The 20,281-nt window shown below is 40.6% G+C and overlaps 1 protein-coding gene across 1 annotated transcript in view; it reads right to left on the bottom strand.

Moving 5' to 3' along the window:
- The window catches only part of SLC9A7 (solute carrier family 9 member A7), a 49,364-nt gene extending 32,739 nt beyond the window's left edge, over positions 1–16,625 (bottom strand). The window contains exons 1-2 of the mRNA XM_007439516.3: positions 16,126–16,625; positions 31–230 (exon numbers count right to left, since the gene is read on the bottom strand). Coding sequence (XP_007439578.2) covers positions 31–230; positions 16,126–16,369 — 444 coding nt within the window. The 5' untranslated portion in view covers positions 16,370–16,625. The remainder of the gene's footprint in view (positions 1–30; positions 231–16,125) is intronic.
- Between the last annotated feature and the right edge of the window lie 3,656 nt (positions 16,626–20,281).

Here is a 20,281-nt window from a genome sequence, read left to right as displayed (position 1 = left end):
TACAGTTCAGTAAGAAAAGGCAGCTCTCACTTTTCGCAGTATGTCATTCTGTTCCACATTGTGTATTTTTCCAGGGCTTATTTCTCCTTTTAAAGTATATTCAAAGAACTTCCCACTGATGTTGACCAACAGAGTGGCATAAGCACGATCTTCCTGGGAACAGCTGAAAGGCTTGTCATGACCGCTGGTAGGAGGTATGCCATATCTCAAGATTACTCCAACAATCAGCCCTGAAAGACAGATAGGACCAAGAGTTACATCCTACTGGGGCTATATAAACTTTAACATATTTTATTTTTTAAGAAGGATATGCTATCGAATTGTTACAGTTTTATGTTCGTTTTCATGTTATACACAAACAGGATAGGTATACATATATTTTTCTCATCATTGTAAGTATAACTATAATCCCAACCTTGTGCAAAGCAAGCTTAATGGGTTCAGTGGGGCATCATCTTAGAACTGCAGCACTGCCATATGTTGACATTTAAATTCCTATTTGGAAAACTAGGAAGTTCTACTTATAAATAATCCCATGCCCACAAATTATGGATTTTAATTATATGGATTTCACACCCCCTTCTTAGATTCAGGTACAGTGCAATTTCTGATTACTCCAAATCATTCAAAACTTTTTAAAAAATGCGAGCATTTGATCCTTAAAATATCCTATCTTTATCTGACTTATGCTTGAGCAAAAATTCACTGGCCAAAGCCCAAATCACACTGAGCAATTAAACATCAATTTGGAAAGTAAAATTAATACACTTTGTTGAGCACCTTGTGCTCTTTAGCCACTCCAGTAACCAGGAGTTTGATTAGACATGTTTCCAGCCTCAAATGAATTTCACTTTTTAGTTTTAAAGAAAGATTGTAAGGCAGGATTAAGTAACCAGCTTGATCACTTAAATTAAGGGCTCTGTGAAATGTCTAAATTCAGATGTATTTGGATCTGTTATTTGGAACATGAAGTCATCTAACCATGTTAAACATTCTGCCAAACCCCTAAATAGAAAGGGGAAACAAAACAAAACAAATCTAATTGTTCTATATTTTGACTTGGTTAGATTTATACTGAGTACAAGAGTGTTCCGTATACTTCCTGAATAATTGCTTCTAAAACTTGGTGACAAAAATACACCTGCCGAAAAAGCAAATAAGAACAGAAGAATAGTAGCATCTAGGCCAAAGTAATACATTTCTTAGAAAAAATGTGACACAACACACAAAACAGAGAGATTCCTGCATTCTTTTAACTCATATATAGAGACTACATACATAGAATTCAAATGCAGAATAATTGTAACTACATACAATATTAGCAAATCTGGGAGATACTTCAGTACTTCCAGTAAGAAAGGATCAAGAACAGCAGGAAAACCAGTAACCAGTTTCCACTAAAAACAAAGTATCTCTAAATACGTTTGATCAAAGTTCAGTTTCTATGCTGTACAGCTTGATAGAGCCTCCTTTTTCCAAAGGAACATATTTCACGTAATATGGATTAGCAGCAGGTAGAGATTGATGGAATTTGTTTCCTTAACATCCTACATCTAAGCTACTAAAAGACAGACTTAGAGCTGATCTGTTTTGATTGCATCTGCTGTTTGTAAATTTAATTTTACTCTGCAAATCACCTAGAGAATTTTTTGTTCTGAAATAGCCTATAAACAGTCACATAAATTCCAAAGGGACAGATGCGTTAGTCTGTTATTCCAAAAAAGGGGAAAAAAATACAAGCATGTTAATTATGGCATAAACTTTTGTAGATAAACTGTTGACATGCAGAATAAGATGAAAATGAGCTCTTGGAAAATAGCTGTACTATATATCAGATCTGTAGTTTGGGGAGAATGAAAAGCTAAGATTCTGAGAAAACCGAATTCTCGGCACTTTAATCCCATTACAAATTCACCTGATCATTTACGGTAAGGCAAAATCATTCAACTACTAGAGTACCAGATAAATCATGTCTCAGATATACCTGGAAGGTAATTATTACATTTGGACATCTTGTGAGATACCACCAATAGAGCAAAGAAATAGAAGTACAAAGAAAATCTCATGACAAATAGGAAAAATTAACATTAACCAATATAGAACACCCCAATCTGGATTGTAACTTCCAAAAACCATGGTTGATAAGGAATCATAGTATTCTAATAGTGTAAGACACTAGCCTGGGCAAGAACAAGCATAAGCTTGGATCACAAAGCTATTCATCCTAGTGCATTTTTGAGATCAGAAGAATAAGCTACAGAGCAATCTCATTTGTGCTTTCCAAAAGAATACCTGGTACAAAAGGATTACACCCATTCAATAATTTGCTTTTTCAGACACCCTGACAAGAATGACATTCAAAATGCTCATCTTAGAAATTTAGGTTTGTATGAAAGACTATTGAAACAGACAATGAATTAAAAAGGGCCAATCTAAATCGATTCATAGAATGTCAGTGGAAAGCATGCATCTTCCTTGCAAGTTACATTTGCTAAACAGGTAACAAAACCACAAAAAATCCAATGTGGTTGGGAAAAGTGGTTGGGAAGATGCATTGCAATCCTGCTCTACTTTCTTGCTAAACTGCTCACGTGAATTAGCAGCAAACATAAATCCAGAAAAGCTCTGACTTTAAAAATAACACCTAGGTGATCAGTGCACCTAATGAGTGGATAATAGCTTTCGAACTATAAGATGGAGAGCAAGTAAAGAAATATTTGTCTGACATTTTTTCAGTAAAAGGGCTTAATTCTGAAAGGAAAACTGAGCCGTAGGTGCATATTTTCAACCTGGAAAATTTCTGCAACTACTGCTGGCATGCTGAAGCTAAGAATCTGAGCAGAATGAGAAAAATGGTGTTAGAACTTAAGACTGAGGTTATGAATGACTGAAGCTTGGGAAAACGAAAGCTAGAAACTGGATAGAAGTTCACTTCTGATCTTCTTTAAGCACTCACTGATGAACACATGAATCCCTGTGGAATAATGGAGCTCTACCTAGTCCCCCGCCTCCCCTTCATCATATTGGTAGCATTCTTAAGGCAATCAACTGAATCTGAAAGAGGCCACTTTAATTGTACACCTCCAATATGAGGCCTAGGATTCTTGGTTGGTTAAAGTATAAAGGACTGCCTTGATAGGTTTTTAGCAGAAGTGTGATTACATAATAAGGAATAAAGAAACCCCAGCCAATTGAGCTCCCACTGGGAAACCCTACACAGAGTGAAGGCAGCCTTCGCCCTACTCAAATACCAGCACTCTGGTGCCATATGGGGCTTCATCAAGATAACCCAGCATGTCTCTGCAGACCCATTCACATTAAGAAATGAACATCCAAAGAGGAGGAATATCCTTTTATAATCTTTGCTTCCAAACCCATCCCGTGCTTGAGAAGGTAACACTTGTTTCTCTGCAGCACAGGAGTCTTTCCTCCGCTGAACTGTAGAGACTGGCTTCTGGCTTCTATGTATAACCCGGCAGGTTTGTTCAAGTTCATGGCGTCTCCTGTTCAACCGGTCTTTTTTGTTTGTATTCAATCTTCAACATGGGAAGCAGAGGGAGGAAGGAAAGATAAATGACAAGGACAACAGGATGATGCAATACACAGAAGGGAGCTGATTAATCTCTCCAATTGCTTTATGTCCCTGTTTGCACTAAAGTAAACAGAAGCCAATCAATAAGGGCCTTCTGTTTCATTCTAAAAACAAAACAAAGCCAAAAAAAAACAACTCCAAAATGGGCATCTATAAAAATAAAAAATCCAAACTATCAGGATATTCTCTAAAGGAAAATGGAAAATGTAGTTCTACAGGTTTATTAAGCTTCAACCATCTTAGAAAACTAAAATCTCCCAAGAAAAAGAAGTAGAGAACAGGGCAGCAGTTATTTATTTTGTTGCATTTATATGTTATCTTTCTTCCAGATGCTCAAAGTGACACACAAGAATTCACCTCTGCAGTTTATTGTTGCCACTCTCCTATGAGGAAGAAGATAGTGACCAACCCATTGAACTTCATGGCTGTGTGGCTTTAAAACTGGTTTTCTCCAGGCCTGGTCTAGCACTCTAGTCACTGCAGGGCAAACATTCTGAAAGACATAGGCCAGGGAACTTGTGCACTGCTCATCTATTACAATAGGTGCCTGGTGCAAGCCATTGTGAGGTCATGTGCATCCTGACATCACCATACAAATAATGTAAATTCTGTAATTTGCACAAATTACATAATCTATGTCATTTGTGTGATGATGTCACGATACACATCACTCATCTCCTCTCCCCTGCAGAGGCCCATGTCTGTTATTATCTTTAAGCTTCCCTCAGGCAACTTTATCATACTGTATTATATCATGCTCTTAAGCCCACCTTACTTTTCTATGGAAGAGAAAAACCCTCCTTTCCACAAGATGCTTAACTAGATCAACAGAAGGAGGTGTAAGGATGATGTGGGATTACTCAAAAAGGATCCACTAAGTCTATCCATTTAAATTTCAGTTAAAATGGACTCACTAATGCACAAGGTTAAACTAACTCCACTGATTAGACTTAATACTAACCAGTTTCACTTTTATTTGGCAACAAACATATACAAAATTGAAAAACAGGTGTTTTGCTAACAAATGTTGGTGACACAATCTGATGGAGCAAAATGGAGGATTTGGAGTAAGAGGAAAAGGAGAAATTTCTTTTCCCCACCCTGTACTGTTTTTGGATTCCATCCTCCAGGAATATATGAAACCAGATCAGCAACCCTTGTCCCCAACATCTAATTCTATAAAGTGATCCAGAAAGATACTATGACAAAAAACCTCCTTCCTCAAGCTGGGGTTCTCTTTGTAGTGGACTTCACTTCCATGTAGGAACTCTGGGAGTTGTAGTTTCAATTGCAGAACCTTTTTTTTAAATGATGAAAAATGACAAAAAGTATGTCACAAATGCAAACAGGGCCTTGTGTATTTGCAGCCTGATGCTGGACACAAATACATATGTCACAGGGTCTGTGTCATAATGTTATGATGCAAGTTGCATCACTTATATCCTCTTCCCTTCCTTGAAGATCCCAACATTCCTTGAGGGCACCATGTTGGGGAAAGCTTACCAAGAATTTGTAGGGCAATGGCAAGAGAAGTAATAAAAGAAACACCTTTCTCCTTGACTCTTTGGTCTAGATTTTTCTGCAAATGTTTCACTGACACTAGAGCATGCCTTTTTAAAAAAAAAGTTAACACCATAGCATAATATTACTTGTATTCCCATTATTCTGAAGTTTGGACTTAACAAATTGTGTCAGAACTAATGGGTTAGTATCTTATTCATTCTGCAAAAGCGTAGTATTCTAACAAAATACTTCACTATGCTGTAACGAACTATTGGAAAGAACCTCAGGCATACAATTAATCTTCTTTGTGCATAATAGAATACACATTTTCATCCATTTTTATCTGTCAGTCTCAACCACTACTAATGCAAAAGATTCAATAGTGCAGAAACTTCTGGAGAAATGTTCTGAGCTGTCCATCCAAGAACAACAAAATGCATGGAAGCCATCAATCTGTACGTAATGGGTTCTACAACATTTCATCTACCTAATCAAAATACTGTCAATATGACTTATATAGAGTGGTTGTTCTGAAGGAGCATGTCAATCCTACTTACAAAGAGCTTTCAGCTTTAATTCATCCCACTATTATCTATTTAAAATAATGCTGTTTCAACAGTATAAACTCCATATTACAAATGCTGAACACCTGCTAAGACAACGTATAATATTTAATCACTCTTGGCATTGTAGGTTTTATTAGACAGATCCTGGGCCAGTTTAATTCATTATTTTAGGCAGAAGCCTAAAAGTTTCAGGTCAACTAGCTGCACAGTGCCCTGTGGCTGGATTTACAATGGGAAGCCAAATTCAAAGGAACATATGATGGCTTAGAGCCAGGGTGCTGCATGCAGGTTCTAAAGTCTACTTAGAGCACCTTCGCCTTATAATTCCTGAAAGCTGATCTCGGTTTCCTATAATTTTGAGCTGGGAAATACAGGTAGTCCCAGGGTTAAGAATGCCAGGGGTACAGATGGCCCATAGTTAAGAACAGAGCCTACTGTAGCAAAATTTAAGTTAAATATACAATGATTCCAGTTAAATACACAATGGTTTGAGTTCATTACCCAATACTCCTTATACAGTACTATACAATAATACTGTTCTGGCTTACATACAAATTCGACTTAAGGGCCGACCTTGGGAACAGAACTCATTCTTAAATTGGGGACTACCTGTACATAAAAGCTATTGGATAAGCCCTAAAGTAAGGACAGGATGCATATTTTTCTTTTTTTTTAATGAAATTATGTAGTCCTATATGCTTTGCAGCTCTCAGTTCCTCAAAACCAAAGTATGTCCCTTGTCCACTAAAATGTTGCCCATTCCTAATTTAGTATGCTGTGCAAATTATGGTTTATTCATAGTTAATTATAGTTAAATCAAAGTGGAAATCTAGTCTGTGTTGCAGCAGCTTGTCCTCAAGTAGTACACTGACTCTGAACATTGCCATGACTTAATCACTCTGTATCCTGATGGATTTAGCCAATCAAACTGATGACCCTCACTGGGTGAACTTTGTAGAGTTACTGATGCTAAGAATGAGCCATCCTATGGCACCTGACATCTTATTAGCACATTATATTTGCACGTTATCTATTAAGCCATAAAGCTGTGAAGTCAGAGGGTGAGCTGGGCAACTTGTCCTGGATCAGGAGGACTTTCAGGCCCAGCCAGTAGCACATTCCATTATTAAGGAACAAGGAAAATGTTAGAATTTTTTAAATACATTAATGGAGAAATGAATCTGATAGTAGACAAATAAGGGTGTTGATCTAAAGTATGCAGTTGTTACTTTTGTCAGTTCTTTGTGGCCAGTTGCACTGTAAGACAGTACGTTTTTGCCTTTTCCCCCCAAAGTACAAATTGCCAAACGGTGATCTTTCTTTGCAAGGAAGGTGTTTAAAATGACTTCTGAATACCCCATTTAACAAATGGATGCACTACATATTTTTGAAGAAGAGTTTTATGCCAACTTGTCTCTTCACTTGCAAGGAATTTGGATTTCTTTTTACTACTGCTACACACAGAATTGTATTCACTCTGTCTACACCTTCTCTAAGTGACCCTTCTGTACAACTGGGAAACTTCTCAATGGGCCAAGAGAGAGAAAGCTGAGAGAGTCTGTGTTCCACAGCTAGAGATTTTAAACACATGTCATCATCTGCTTCCACTTTGCTGACTAAGAAGGAGACTGAAGGGGAAATTACCTAGAATTTCTTTCCCAACTGCTTGCAAGAAAAGTTAATGATGCACTTATTACTCTCTTTTATTCACATCCTGTCAGTTTGGACATCTGCTGAGAGGCCTAACTGCTCTATCACCATGTTAGTACATTGGTGGCTTACATAGGATTACATAACAGTTCTAAGGGCATCAGTCAAACTCCATTATTATCTAGATTTGCCAGTGATGGGTAAGGAAACAAATAATGCATTCACAAAGCTGTCTTTTTTTCTGAGCAAAATGCCCTAAATGCAGTCAATTATTTTTAGTGTACCAAATAGTCTGAGTATATCATCAACACTCAATTCCTACTGCGTATACTACAAGATATTGTCAACTAAACATATGCATAAGACAATTCATCTTTTCATGACTTGCCATTCTCCATCACTCCCACTCTCACTTCATCTTTTGCAGATGCTGTTCTCATCAATGGCTGCTTTCTTCTTCTAAATGGTCAAACAGTACTAAGTATCATTCCCAAAGGAAGCCTACAGTTCAAAGCAGTATTCTGGAAATCATTCCTGTACTAGACTGACTTAAAAGATCTGAGACTGGAAAAAGATAGATAAAAAATCATAATTTCAATGATAAGGAAAGAGTAGTCACCTCTGTTTAAGTGTTATTTGCTCCATCCAGTCAAAAGGGTTTTTGACCAATTCTCATTATAATTCAGTGGTACAGATAGTCCTCAAGTTACAATGGCAATTGGAACCAGAATTTCCATCATAAGTGTTGCAGTCGTGAAGCACGACCGCATCGCTTAGCGACGGCAATCCCTGTGTTCCTGGTTGCCGTCGTTAATTGAATCCCACCATTGTTAGGTGAGGCAACTTCCTGCTAGCTTCTCACAACCAAAATCAGTGGGGAGGCTGGCAGGAAGTTGCAAGTTCCAGGTCCGCAGGCAGGTAAGTGGCTGCTGCCAGGTGGGGGAGGGAGCAAGGGGGTGCATAGGGATGGGTTGGAGAGGGAGTGCGAGAGGCGCAGGGAAGGTGCATGAGGATGTGAGGGGGTGTGCGAGAGGTGCTGCATGGGTCACAGAGGGTGCGCAAGAGATGCTGCACAGGTCAGGGAGGATGCACAGGGGTCCTGCAAGGGTCAGGGAGGGTGACTGCAAGTGGCCAGTGCAGCACAAATGCAGAGGGGCTGGGGGAGGGGGTGCAGGTGGGGGAGACTTACCCCAGCAACTTACAACCTTCCCTGCTGGCTTCCTCATTGATTTTCTGGGGAAGCTGTCGGGGAAGTTTGCAAATGGTGATCACGTGACCATGAGGGTGCTGGGACAGCCAGAACTCCGAGTACTGGTTGCAACCACCATTCGTTCAGTGCCGTTGTAACTTGAAATGGTTGCTGACTGAATGGCTGTAGGTTGAGGACTACCTGTAACAATCATTCTTGGTTAGGGTCCACAAACTAAATAATGAGATAATGCTATTCACATGAAAGAACATAAACTGTATACTGAAAATTGCACCATTCCTTGTCAGAATTTTTTTCATAAAAAGCCAGAATTTACTTTCTACAACCAAGAGACTTTAGGACCACCCAAAGGTTATGGAGCTGGATTTTTGTATAGCAGATCCCCGGATCATGTTCCCACCTATACTGAAACTCTGCCAGTCTTCAAAAGCAAACAAAATACGATGTAGCTGATATGGAATTCCCCAACTGCATTTGCCCCAGAGAAGCAAAACAGGAACAGGACAAAGATGTTTAGAGCAGAGAAACAGTAAAAAGAAGAAGATACCTAATTTTCCCATTCAAGCCCTCTCCTTACCAACCACTTAACTGAAAAAATTATTTTTGTAACCAGAGCAATCAGTAAGGCAGATAAGATAAAAGAGGGAAAAGCTGAGGGAAGAGAGAGGCTGCAGAGAAGAGAGAACAGGGGAGTGAGTGATCAAGTATCTCCCTTCCCACTCTCCATAGCTCTCCTGCGTAGGCTTTCTTCCTTGGTTTATTCACATCAAGTAAAAACAGAGGTTAAGAAATTTATTTTCCCAAGCACTCAGCATCAATTTCTGTATTTGTTTCAGGGTTTACATCTAGTATGCACTGGAATATGGTGCAATGGAAAGACTTAACACTAGAGGCTAAAGTGGCATTTTATGATAGCAACTTACCTTTGCCTTCTCCCTCCCCAAAATTTAGTGTTCTCAAAAATGTCCACAAAATTGAAACCTCAACATAATCTCCAGGTACTCAGTTACTGGCCAGGCCAGTCCAGCCCAGGATGCACTCTGCTGGCGACATCACACCCCTCCAAATAACTGATGGAAAGCCTGTTCATAGCAATAAATGAAACTTCTTGGTTGCTGTTCAATATGGCATATTTTCCTTTAAAAATATTCTTATTTTATAGACAAGCTATAAAATAAGAATATTAAGAGAAGTGAAAAAATACAATATTGGTGTAAAGATTCACACTTACCTAACCCCTATATGAAGCGTGCAAGTTTCTGCATTGGTCTATTGTGAGTGTGATATCACCAGCAAAGTGCATACTGAGGACCTGCAAGGAAGAGAAAAATGGAAACTATCAGTGATTGTTGTGCTCATAAACTCTGAACCACATTATGGGAAATAGTGAGGTACAGTTATGCCATCCTCCTTTGGAACTGTGCAATGCATTTAACCATTAACATGTGCAACACTCACACGCTAAACCAAGATATATTCATTAGGGGACTATGTAAGCTCAAATACACATAAAAACACAATCCATTCCCATAATAAGAATTCTCTACTATTGTATAACCCTAGCCCTACAGACACCAGCCCTTGTTTTTCTGATTTACCAAAAATGTAATCTTATATTCACTACTCTGGAAGGCATAATCACTGCATAGTTTCCCTAAAATATCCTAGGCAGGTCTAAGTTACATATTCAAATTAGATTTAAAATGATACTACTGGTGCAACGTCTCAAGTACAGATGACCATGCATTTATTCAGAGTCCTCTTAATATTGTGTCCTGCATATAGTAAATCAATAGAATTCATGGGCTGCAAAAAATAGCTTATTATTGTCACACAGGAAAGCAGCAATTTGAGTGTGTGCAAGTTGACTAGCCCTAACTGTGCACTGCTGATCAGCATGATACTTCCTGCTTGAATTTTAAGCAGCATAGGAGTAATAATATCAGTTATCAGCTGCTTACAGAGAAAACATGTTAACATATCTCCATCAACAGCAAGAAAAAGAACACAAAGAACAGCAGCCAACCCTGAACCCTCTTTCCAGCTTCTACTATACCTTCTACCCTTTTGCAATTCTGAGATTTCTATAGCTTTTTCATCAGGCAATGCTCTCCCTTCTTTAGGCATTTACATTTAAAAGTTAGCACAGTTATCTAACACACTTCATGGTTTTCATGGAATTGATCCATCTATTGCCTTAGTCTTCTCTATCAGTCCTGAAAAAATAAACCAGGTTTTGCCTTCAACCTTCTTATCCCATTATTACTGTAAAAATGTTTCCAATTGCTAGATAAGAAGCCTGTATCATATTTTCAAAATAAAATTCCTTTTTTGGGCTGGGGCTACAGGGAGCTATGGAGGAAGAAAATCTGCAGAGTTTAAAATCTAAAAAGGATATCTATATATAGATATAGATATATAATATAGATATACACACACACATAAACATATATACATATACATATATATATTGAATATCTTTATTTCTTTACAAATTAAGAACGTTTGTCCTCTTTTCCTAACAAGAAAGAATAGAACCTGATTTACACACAGTGCTAATCCATAATATGGTGCTTGGTTCTGGTTCAACATAATGGGTGAGCCCATCCCCCACCAAAAGCAATGGCTTAGAAGCCACAATGGATGGCTGCGTATATCACGTATATCACACTAAGATAAAACAAGTCAGAAGGGATTAACAACACACCTTTAACAAGGTCAAGCTGCCAAATAAACTGGGGAAAAAAGGGAATTATTTTAAGTTCTCCTAGCAGTATGTTTTTAAAACAGAAAAGCTGCCCTTGCCTTGGGTAACTATGTTTACTCAGAAGCAAAGGACTTTTGTCCAAATAAATGAATGAAAGCTCATGGCCTTTGACTCTGTGGTTTCTGCTGTTCACTTACAATACAAAAACAATTTTAAAATGCAGGGGCAAGCCACAGTAAAGTTAAGAAATTTATTCTTACGCAGCACTAACTAACTGTGGTTGATCTAGAGAGCTAAGTAGGGTTGTACTTGGATGGTAAGCCATCTGTAAAGTCCAAGGCTGCAGGAGCTAAACTGGGAATTTTTTAAAACATGACAAAGAATGACTAACTACTGTTTGTTGCAAGCAAGCTGTTTGGATATGTCCATGAAGTAAAGTCAAGTTTTACTAAATCACATATAGGATTACAACACAAGGAACACTAGAAGTTCTGTTTGCCAATGAAAACAACATTTAGGGCCTTGAAACCAAACCAGCAGGGTTGTTATTTTCACACTCAAGATACAGCCCTGGAAAGGTCTATATAACAGAATATAACATTTCTCTTCCCATAGAGTATTTGCTATCTCAAATCACCTACATGCATATGTTCACTGCAAACATTAGAGCAGGTAGACAGACCCTATGGCCCTCCAGACATTGCTGAACTGCACCTCCAGTAGCTCCAACAAGCATATTACTGTAGAAATGCTAGGAGTTGTAACACAGCCACATTTGGAGGACAAAGATTTCCCCGGTCCCGAATGGAATTAAAACTTGCTTAGTCATCAAAAGAGAAGGAAAAGACAACTGAGGAGATATATGGTAGCGATCTTCAGATATCTAAAGGGTTGTCCTATACAGTAGGGTTTCTCAACCTTGGTAACCTTAAAATGTGTGTACTTCAACTCCCAGAATTCCTCAGCCAGCAACTTTAAGTTGCCAAGGTTGACAAACACTGATACAGAGTTAACCTGTTTTCTGTTGCCCTAGATGGCAGGACAAATGGGTTGAAATTAAGAGGAAAGTACACTTGGGTTAGATATTCAGAGGAATTTTCTGACATTAGGAGCTGTCAATTACCATAGTGGAATCAGTTGCCTCCTGGAGTGATAAGTTCCTGTCACTGGAGGTCTTCAAACAGAATCTGGATGACCTTCTGTCCAAAATGCTCTAGCAGATCCTGCACTGGAGCAGGGGGGGTTAAACTAGCTGATTTCTGCAATCTCTTCCTATTCTATGATTCTTTGAAAAAACATGCACAGATCATCATTTACTTCAATTAAGTGAGTCAATTTGAAGTCATGAGCCTGTGATTCAGCATAGTTAGATTACCGTGCACATAAATACAACTTTCCAGTGGCCATTCTGCACAAGGAAGGCAACCCATGATCTTGAGATCCTCTGTCACAAACAGTGAGAAGGGGTACCACCTACATTTGAAGCTTGGAATCATAATCACTGTACATTTGTGCTACAATGAAAACTAGATATTTTATTATTGATATCACAGTACATCACATAAACGATGAGGGCTAAAAAATTAGTCCAACCAACCTAGACAGCATTTTTCTGGGGAAGCCTGAATTAGTTCCTTGTTCTCAATGGAAACAAAACTTAAGTATGTATAATTGCACCTGCTCACTTCCCTTCCTGATTTTATTATCAATTTAGGTTGGAAGCACCTCAGGGCAAACCATGGTATTTTTGCTTATGTAATTTAAAAGCACAATGTACTCTGATGGCATTGCCTAAACAAAATGAACATTTCTATTTTGGATTTCTTTATGGAAATATAAAGCACCTGCCAATTTTCTTGATTTTATAAAGATAAAAGCTTAACAGACAAAAAAGAGGTTATGAAATACAATACATTAAGATCATGCGTATGAAGAAAATTCCAAAAAAATCAAATTTCAATGTGGATATACACTCATACCTACAAAGGTTAAGCGATATAGCCTACTAGTAACTATCTGTGCATTCTATAAATTTTACTCATTTCAAAACTTGTGTAGAATAAAACCTACATAATGCATTCTAAACCTGGCCTACACAACATGCGGCCTTCCAAGCAGCCTTGTGAGGCCCACCGGTGTTTTTTAAAAACACAATTCACTGCTGCCAAATGTTACCGGCCTCAGGAAGGACCTGCGGCTGCCCCAAAAGGCATGCTGCCAGGCACCTCCAACACCTCCAGGACTCACTGATGCTGCCAACTCCAGCGCTACCATCCTTCTGCTAGCCACCAAAACAGCTGATCGGTGCGCCAGGTATTCCTTTGCAGCCCACAGTTATTTTTAAACGATCAGTGTGGCCCTTTCTCCTTTATCCATTGTGCAGGCTTGTTCCAGATTATTCTAAATCAGATCCCAAAATAGTGGCCTCTTTAAAACATGGTAAAAAATGCAATTCTAAGGCGGCCCACCAAATACAACTTCACAGAGAACAAAAGTTTATTATTTGTAAGTGTTCCTTATAGGAAGTCTAGGTAACGAAGTAATCTTCTTGAGGACTAGGATCAAGTCCACCCTCAGCCATAAAATCTCAGTGGGGGACCCTGGGCCAAGTTACACTCACTCAGCCCAACCACACGGTCATTCGTCTGAGCCTCACATTGAAAAAGGGAACCCTGAGCTCCTGCAGGAAAATGGGATATAAATCAAATACACAAATTACTTAATGAGGTGGTTTTCCACAAGGGTTGGGCACACAATACCAGAAAAACGAGAGATGAAAATGGTTACGATAAAAGCAAAAGTGTTGCTGAACTCATGGGGCTTATTTCTAAATCAGCTAGACAGGATGATAGTGTATGGCCGGTTCTTGTCTGTCTTTCAAGATCTGCAGGGATCTGGGGCATTTTTTTTTTTTTTAAAAAAAGACCAACAGCTACAGTATCGCACAGCAATGCAGCAAGGAACAAGTGACTAAGGAGACCGTCAAAACCGGGAACCCTCAGAAGAGGAAAATTCCATAGCTTTTCAAGCATTTAACTTTTAAGAAGTCACCGAGCAGCCACTGGGGAAGAAACATGCTTTTTGCTCTGCATAAACACCCACTGGCGGATCTTTACCAGAATATCAGAGAGAGTTAAACAGAGACAGTTGCCAGTTCTTAGGTCCTTTTTTCTCTGCCTGCAACCAGCACCAAACCCAAAGCTTAAAAGGTGATCCAAATTTGAATACTGCAAATAGGGCTTGAAAAGCAAATCACCACAAGGTTGCATGCTGTCACTGTAGATTCACATACAATCCTCTGCACCACTCATTAATCAAATCTGGCGGGCCCTGAGCTGATCACAAGCCTGTGCCACTTCAGATGGTGGGAACAAATCCCTGGTCGCATTTTTACTTTGTCTTGCATCCTGAAACCCCCCTGAAGCGAGCACTCTGTTCATTTGGTTGCCTAATCACTCACAATGGACTTAGGATACATTGTGTAATCTTTCCTGGTGTCTAGTTCCAAAACAATCAGAGAAAAACCACCAAGCACTAAAAGCCAAAAATTAACACATACACCGGCAGAGCTAGCTGACCTGGAAAAAAGCATCTCCATTTAAAGATTTTGTTTCATCTTCTACAAAGTTCAAGCTATATTTCAAGGTATCAGTAACAGAAAAAATAAGGTAGAGGATGCGTAGTCAAAAGTAGCACACCACAAGCCACAATTCAAATATTAACCATGGGGCGCTGGGCACAACTTCCACCCCACTTCTTTACTTCTTCCATTAACGAGCACCACCGACACAGCAGGGCTTGAAAATTCAAAACAGATACACTTTTAGAATGGTACAACACATCTCCAAGAAAATTACCTAAATAACATCAGCATCCAAAAAAGTACAGTTCATATTGCTTTTTTATTATGTAAAAGGAAAGAATGATGGCCCCTCGATATAATCTAAAAGAAGCAAGTGTCTTAAGAAAGAAATGGCATGCATTGAGAGAGCTCCATTGCAATCTTTCACATGTTGGAAGGGGGGGGAAGGACACCCAATAATGACAACAAAAAAGGTCATGTCATCAGTTATTAGTCTTTTCTGGCAAGAGAACAAAATCAGGAAATATCCAAAGCCAACAAACTGACACTTCGGGACAGGTTCATTCCGCCTGAACAGGTTTGAGGGCCAGATTATTGAACAGAAACAGAATAATAACCTGGCTGATGCAGCAAGTGAATAAATAAAATAAATGGCAGCAGAAAGGTGTGGAGGGAAGAGTTTAATCTCTAAGCAAAGATGGTGAAGGAGAGGGAAATCAAGGGACCATGAGAAATGTTTATCCTTCCTGCAAAATATGTATCTCTATTAACCTTTCCTAATACCGATAAAGTATTTGTCCGCTTAACAAAGCAAGGTGCAAGAGGTTCTGTCGAACCCTTCCCTTATTCGAGATCGTATGGCCAGTTCCCATTTAAAGGCCAAGGCGATGCAAATCCAGCAGGTAGAACTGGAAAATATCCATCCTGAAATTAATATTGATGGGTTGGAAAGTCATCCGTGAAGAATGAAGCCACACCAGGTGTTTGGGGGAGCAGGGAGGAACAGGAGGGGCCGTGCCTCGGCGTCTCACAAAAAAGAGTTTGCCGTTTGGCCCCTGCGATCTGTCAAGTAAGCCCAGGAAAAAAAGAAGTAAAGAAAGAAGGGTTTCTAGAGACGCAGGGATGTGCGCGCACGCATTTAGGTGCACGCCCCGCGTTTACTATTTCTTTTACACGGACAACTGGTAACAGGCTTCAGTGGCGGTGCTGAAGATTTGGACTGCAGCAGCAGCAGCAGCAGCAGGCTGTGCCCGGCCGCGTTTCTCTGCCCCTTCTTCCCGGGGCAGGAGAAAGACCTCGGAGTCTGCGACTCACCGTAGATCATGGCCAGGCCGGTCTCATGGAGGAAGCGGACCCGGCGATGCTTGAACAGCCAGATGGTGAGGATAGTGAGGGTGAGGAGGAGAATAAACGTCAGGAGGCTCACGCTGTCTTGCCGGTGGCTCTCCTCCGCTTCCTTCTCCGTGGCGATCTCCTCCATGGCGCTGCTGCTCCGTTCCCCCAGGCACAGCCCAGGGATCGGGGAGAGGACGAGCAGCAGGAGCCGCGGGCGCGCCATGGCAGGGTCCCCTTGAGCACCGCTCGTGCCCGCCTGCGCCTCCTCCGCGCGCCGAGCTTCCTGCCCGCAGCCTCTGCAGCGCCGGGCAGCCTCCGCTCGGGCTACGGCGCGCTCAGGCAACTCGCCGCTCTCCGCGCGGCGGGCAGAAGCAACTTCGGCAGGCGGAACCGCCGGGCTCCGCCCCTCGGCGTCGCCGCTCCAGCATTAAGTTTGCCGAGAGGCGCTCTCCCGCCCCGTCCCTTAAACGCTTCGGGCAGCGCGGCGCCTCCCCCTCCCGCTGCACAGGGGCGGGGTCTACGCTTGCAGCAGAAAGAGGTGACAGAATGGGCTGCACCACTGCAGGCTGCAAGAGGGGGGATTCCGCTTTTGGATGCTCTCCCTTGCCAAAGCAGCAGAAATACCTGCAGAGCCAGCGCATCGCCGTGCGACTTGGAGGAAGGGCGTTTTAATCGTTGCGTCGTTTGCTTTAATTACATAAAGAATTCTAGTCAGTCTTCAGGTGAGCGTTCAAAATAGAATCCCCCACCCAAACCTTGACATTATGAGGTTCTTCGATCCTCTTTTATTCGGCTGGTGTAGCTCAGTCCGAAATGGAGAGGGTCCGAGCGAGCTTGGTCGTTGCTGCTGTTTCGGAAGGCACTCCGTTCTTGCGGCTATTGCCCTCTTTCCCCAACTACAAACTACAAGTAAAAGAAGGGGGTGAAGTGGGAAATTACAGCAGGCCAGTTTGGTAGGTGGGACTGCTAATAACCCTCTCCCAGCCTCAAACTGCTGTCTTAATACTCGATCATCTCGAGTTATTTTGGACTACCGTACAACTCGCACGAAGATTGAATTTGCGTGACCTATTTAGCCTACCAAGCTGTAGCCTATTTCATTGGGTGTAAACGCAGTCTGTGTGGTAAATTATGATTTGGAATGTCATTCCAACCCTGGAAACCATGGTTAAGTAATTATGGGCAAGCACATTGTGTGAGTGCAACTAGGGTTGCACTAGTGACCATGACTGATAGGAAGAGCCACAGGGCACAAGGTTGTCTGTCCCTGCCCCAAGCACACTTACTTGGGAGTAGGCACGATTTAAGATTTCTATAAATGGAATTTTGCTGTATAGGTTGGTGTATTGCAGTCCTTGAAGAAGGTATCTGCCTCGCTAAGTCTCTTCAAAGTAATTTATATACTGGAAGCTTTTCTAATTTGTTTTTCAGGTGCAATGTTTTCACATGGTGGCTTATAAAAATATATTTAAAACAAACCATTAAACAGCTTACATAAATACTTTAAATTATAATTGTAAATATGATTATTCAGACCAGTAGTACCTTAAAAATTAAATATAAACAACACTAACTGCACATATGTTTCCTCCTAATACCAGCTGTGATGAGAGAGTAATACTTCATTAGGGAAGAAACTCCTGGGTAGCACTGAAAAAGGTTTGGCTCAAGTATTCTGTCTCAGCTTCAGTCTTGATCTACCACTTAAGAATACGTAATTATGCTCAGAGGATATAATTGCCAAAGAGTTTTGCTATAATAATTATCAGACGTATAAACACTTTAAAAAGTATAATACAATGGAAAATATATTCATAGCACACTCCTTTGGTTGCAGTTCAGAAGCAAGCACCATTGAATTTGCTTTCTGATAAGTGTATATAGAACCACAACTAAGTAGATTTAGCTAGTTCAGATTATTTAATCTTTTTCATGTCCTCATTTTTAGCTTCTTGATTGTTGTTGTTTAGTCGTTAAGTCGTGTCCGACTCTTCGTGACCCCATGAACCATATTGCGCCAGGCCTTCCTGTCCTTCACTGCCTCCCTGAGTTTGCTCAGCTTCATGCTCATTGCTTCAGTGATGCTATCTAACCATCTCATCCTCTGCTGTCCTCTTCTCCTTTTGCCTTCAATCTTTCCCAGCATCAGGGTCTTTTCCAAAGACTCCTCTCTTCGCATTAGGTGACCAAAGTATCTGAGCTTGAGCTTCATTATCAGTCCTTCCAATGAGCAGTCAGGGTTGATTTCCTTTAAGATTGACTGGTTTGACCTCCTAGCAGTCCAGGGGACTCTCAAGAGTCTTCTCCAGCACCACAGTTCAAAGGCATCAATTCTTCGGTGCTCAGCCTTCTTTATGGTCCAGCTCTCACAGCCATACATTACTACTGGAAAAACCATAGCTTTGACTATGCGGATCTTTGTCGGCAAGGTGACGTCTCTGCTTCTTAATATGCTATCTAGGCTTGCCATAGCTTTCCTCCCAAGGAGCAAGCGTCTTTTAATTTCATGGCTGCAGTCTCCGTCTGCAGTGATCTTGGAGCCCAAATAAATGAAGTCTGTTACTGCTTCCATTTCTACCCCTTCTATTTGCCAGGAATTGATGGGTCCAGATGCCATAATCTTAGTTTTTTTAATGTTGAGTTTCAAGCCAGCTTTTGCACTCTCCTCTTTCACCCTCATCAAGAGGCTCTTTAGTTCTTCTTCACTTTCTGCCATGAGGGTGGTATCGTCTGCATATCTGAGGTTGTTGATGATTCTCCCTGCAATCTTAATTCCGGCTTGTGATTCTTCCAGCCTGGCATTTCTCATGATGTACTCTGCATATAGGTTAAATAAGCAGGGTGACAGTATACAGCCTTGTCGTACACCTTTCCCTATTTTGAACCAATCGGTTGTTCCATGACCGGTTCTAACTGTTGCTTCTTGGCCCGCATACAGATTTCTCAGGAGACAGGTAAGGTGGTCTGATACCCCCATCTCTTTAAGAACTTGCCAGTTTGTTGTGATCCACACAATCAAAGGCTTTTGCATAGTCAATGAACCAGAAGTAGATATTTTTCTGGAACTCTCGTGCTTTCTCCATGATCCAGTGAATGTTGGCGATTTGATCTCTAGTTCCTCTGCCTCTTCGAAACCCAGCTTGTACATCCGGTAGTTCTCGGTTCATGTATTGCTGAAGCCTAGCTTGTAGGATTTTGAGCATAACCTTGCTAGCATGTGAAATGAGTGCAATTGTGCGATAGTTTGAGCATTCTTTGGCATTGCCCTTCTTTGGAATTGGAACATAAACTGACCTTTTCCAATCCCGTGGCCACTGTTGCGTTTTCCAAACTTGCTGGCATATTGAGTGCAGCACTTTAACACCATCATCTTTTAGTATTTTAAATAACTCAGCTGGAATACTGTCATCTCCACTAGCTTTGTTGTTAGCAATGCTTCCTAAGGCCCACTTGACTTCACTCTCTAGGATGTCTGGCTCAAGGTCAGTGATCACACCAGGGTGGACATCAGGGACATTAAGATCTTTCTTGTATAGTTCTTCTGTGTATTCTTGCCACCTCTTCTTAATCTCTTCTGCTTCTGTTAGGTCCCTGCCTTTTTTGTCCTTTATCATGCCCATCTTTGCACTAAACGTTCCTTTCATATCTCCAATTTTCTTGAAGAGATCTCTAGTCTTCCCCATTCTATTGTTTTCCTCGATTTCTTTGCATTGTTCATTTAAGAAGGCCTTCTTATCTCTCCTTGCTATTCTCTGGAAATCTGCATTCAGTTGCTTATATCTTTCCCTTTCACCCTTGCTTTTCGCATTCCTTCTTTCCACAGCTATTTGTAAAGCCTCATCAGACAGCCATTTTGCTTTCTTGCATTTCTTTTTCTTTGGGATGGTTTTAGTTGCTGCTTCCTGTACAATATTACGGACCTCCGTCCATAGTTCTTCAGGAACTCTATCTACCAAATCTAATCCTCTAAATCTATTCATCACCTTCACTGTGTACTCACAAGGAATATGATCTAAGTCATACCTGAGTGGTCTAGTGGTTTTCCCTACATTCTTCAATTTAAGCCTAAATTTTGCAGTAAGAAGCTCATGATCTGAGCCACAGTCAGCTCCTGGTCTTGTTTTTGCTGTCTGCA

This window comes from Python bivittatus, unplaced genomic scaffold (genome assembly GCF_059951505.1).
Source record: "Python bivittatus isolate LINGU-HERP-01145 unplaced genomic scaffold, Pbiv_v1 ctg000350_np1212, whole genome shotgun sequence".
Classification (NCBI taxonomy): domain Eukaryota; kingdom Metazoa; phylum Chordata; class Lepidosauria; order Squamata; family Pythonidae; genus Python; species Python bivittatus.
This window is presented reverse-complemented; position numbering and strand designations above follow the sequence as displayed.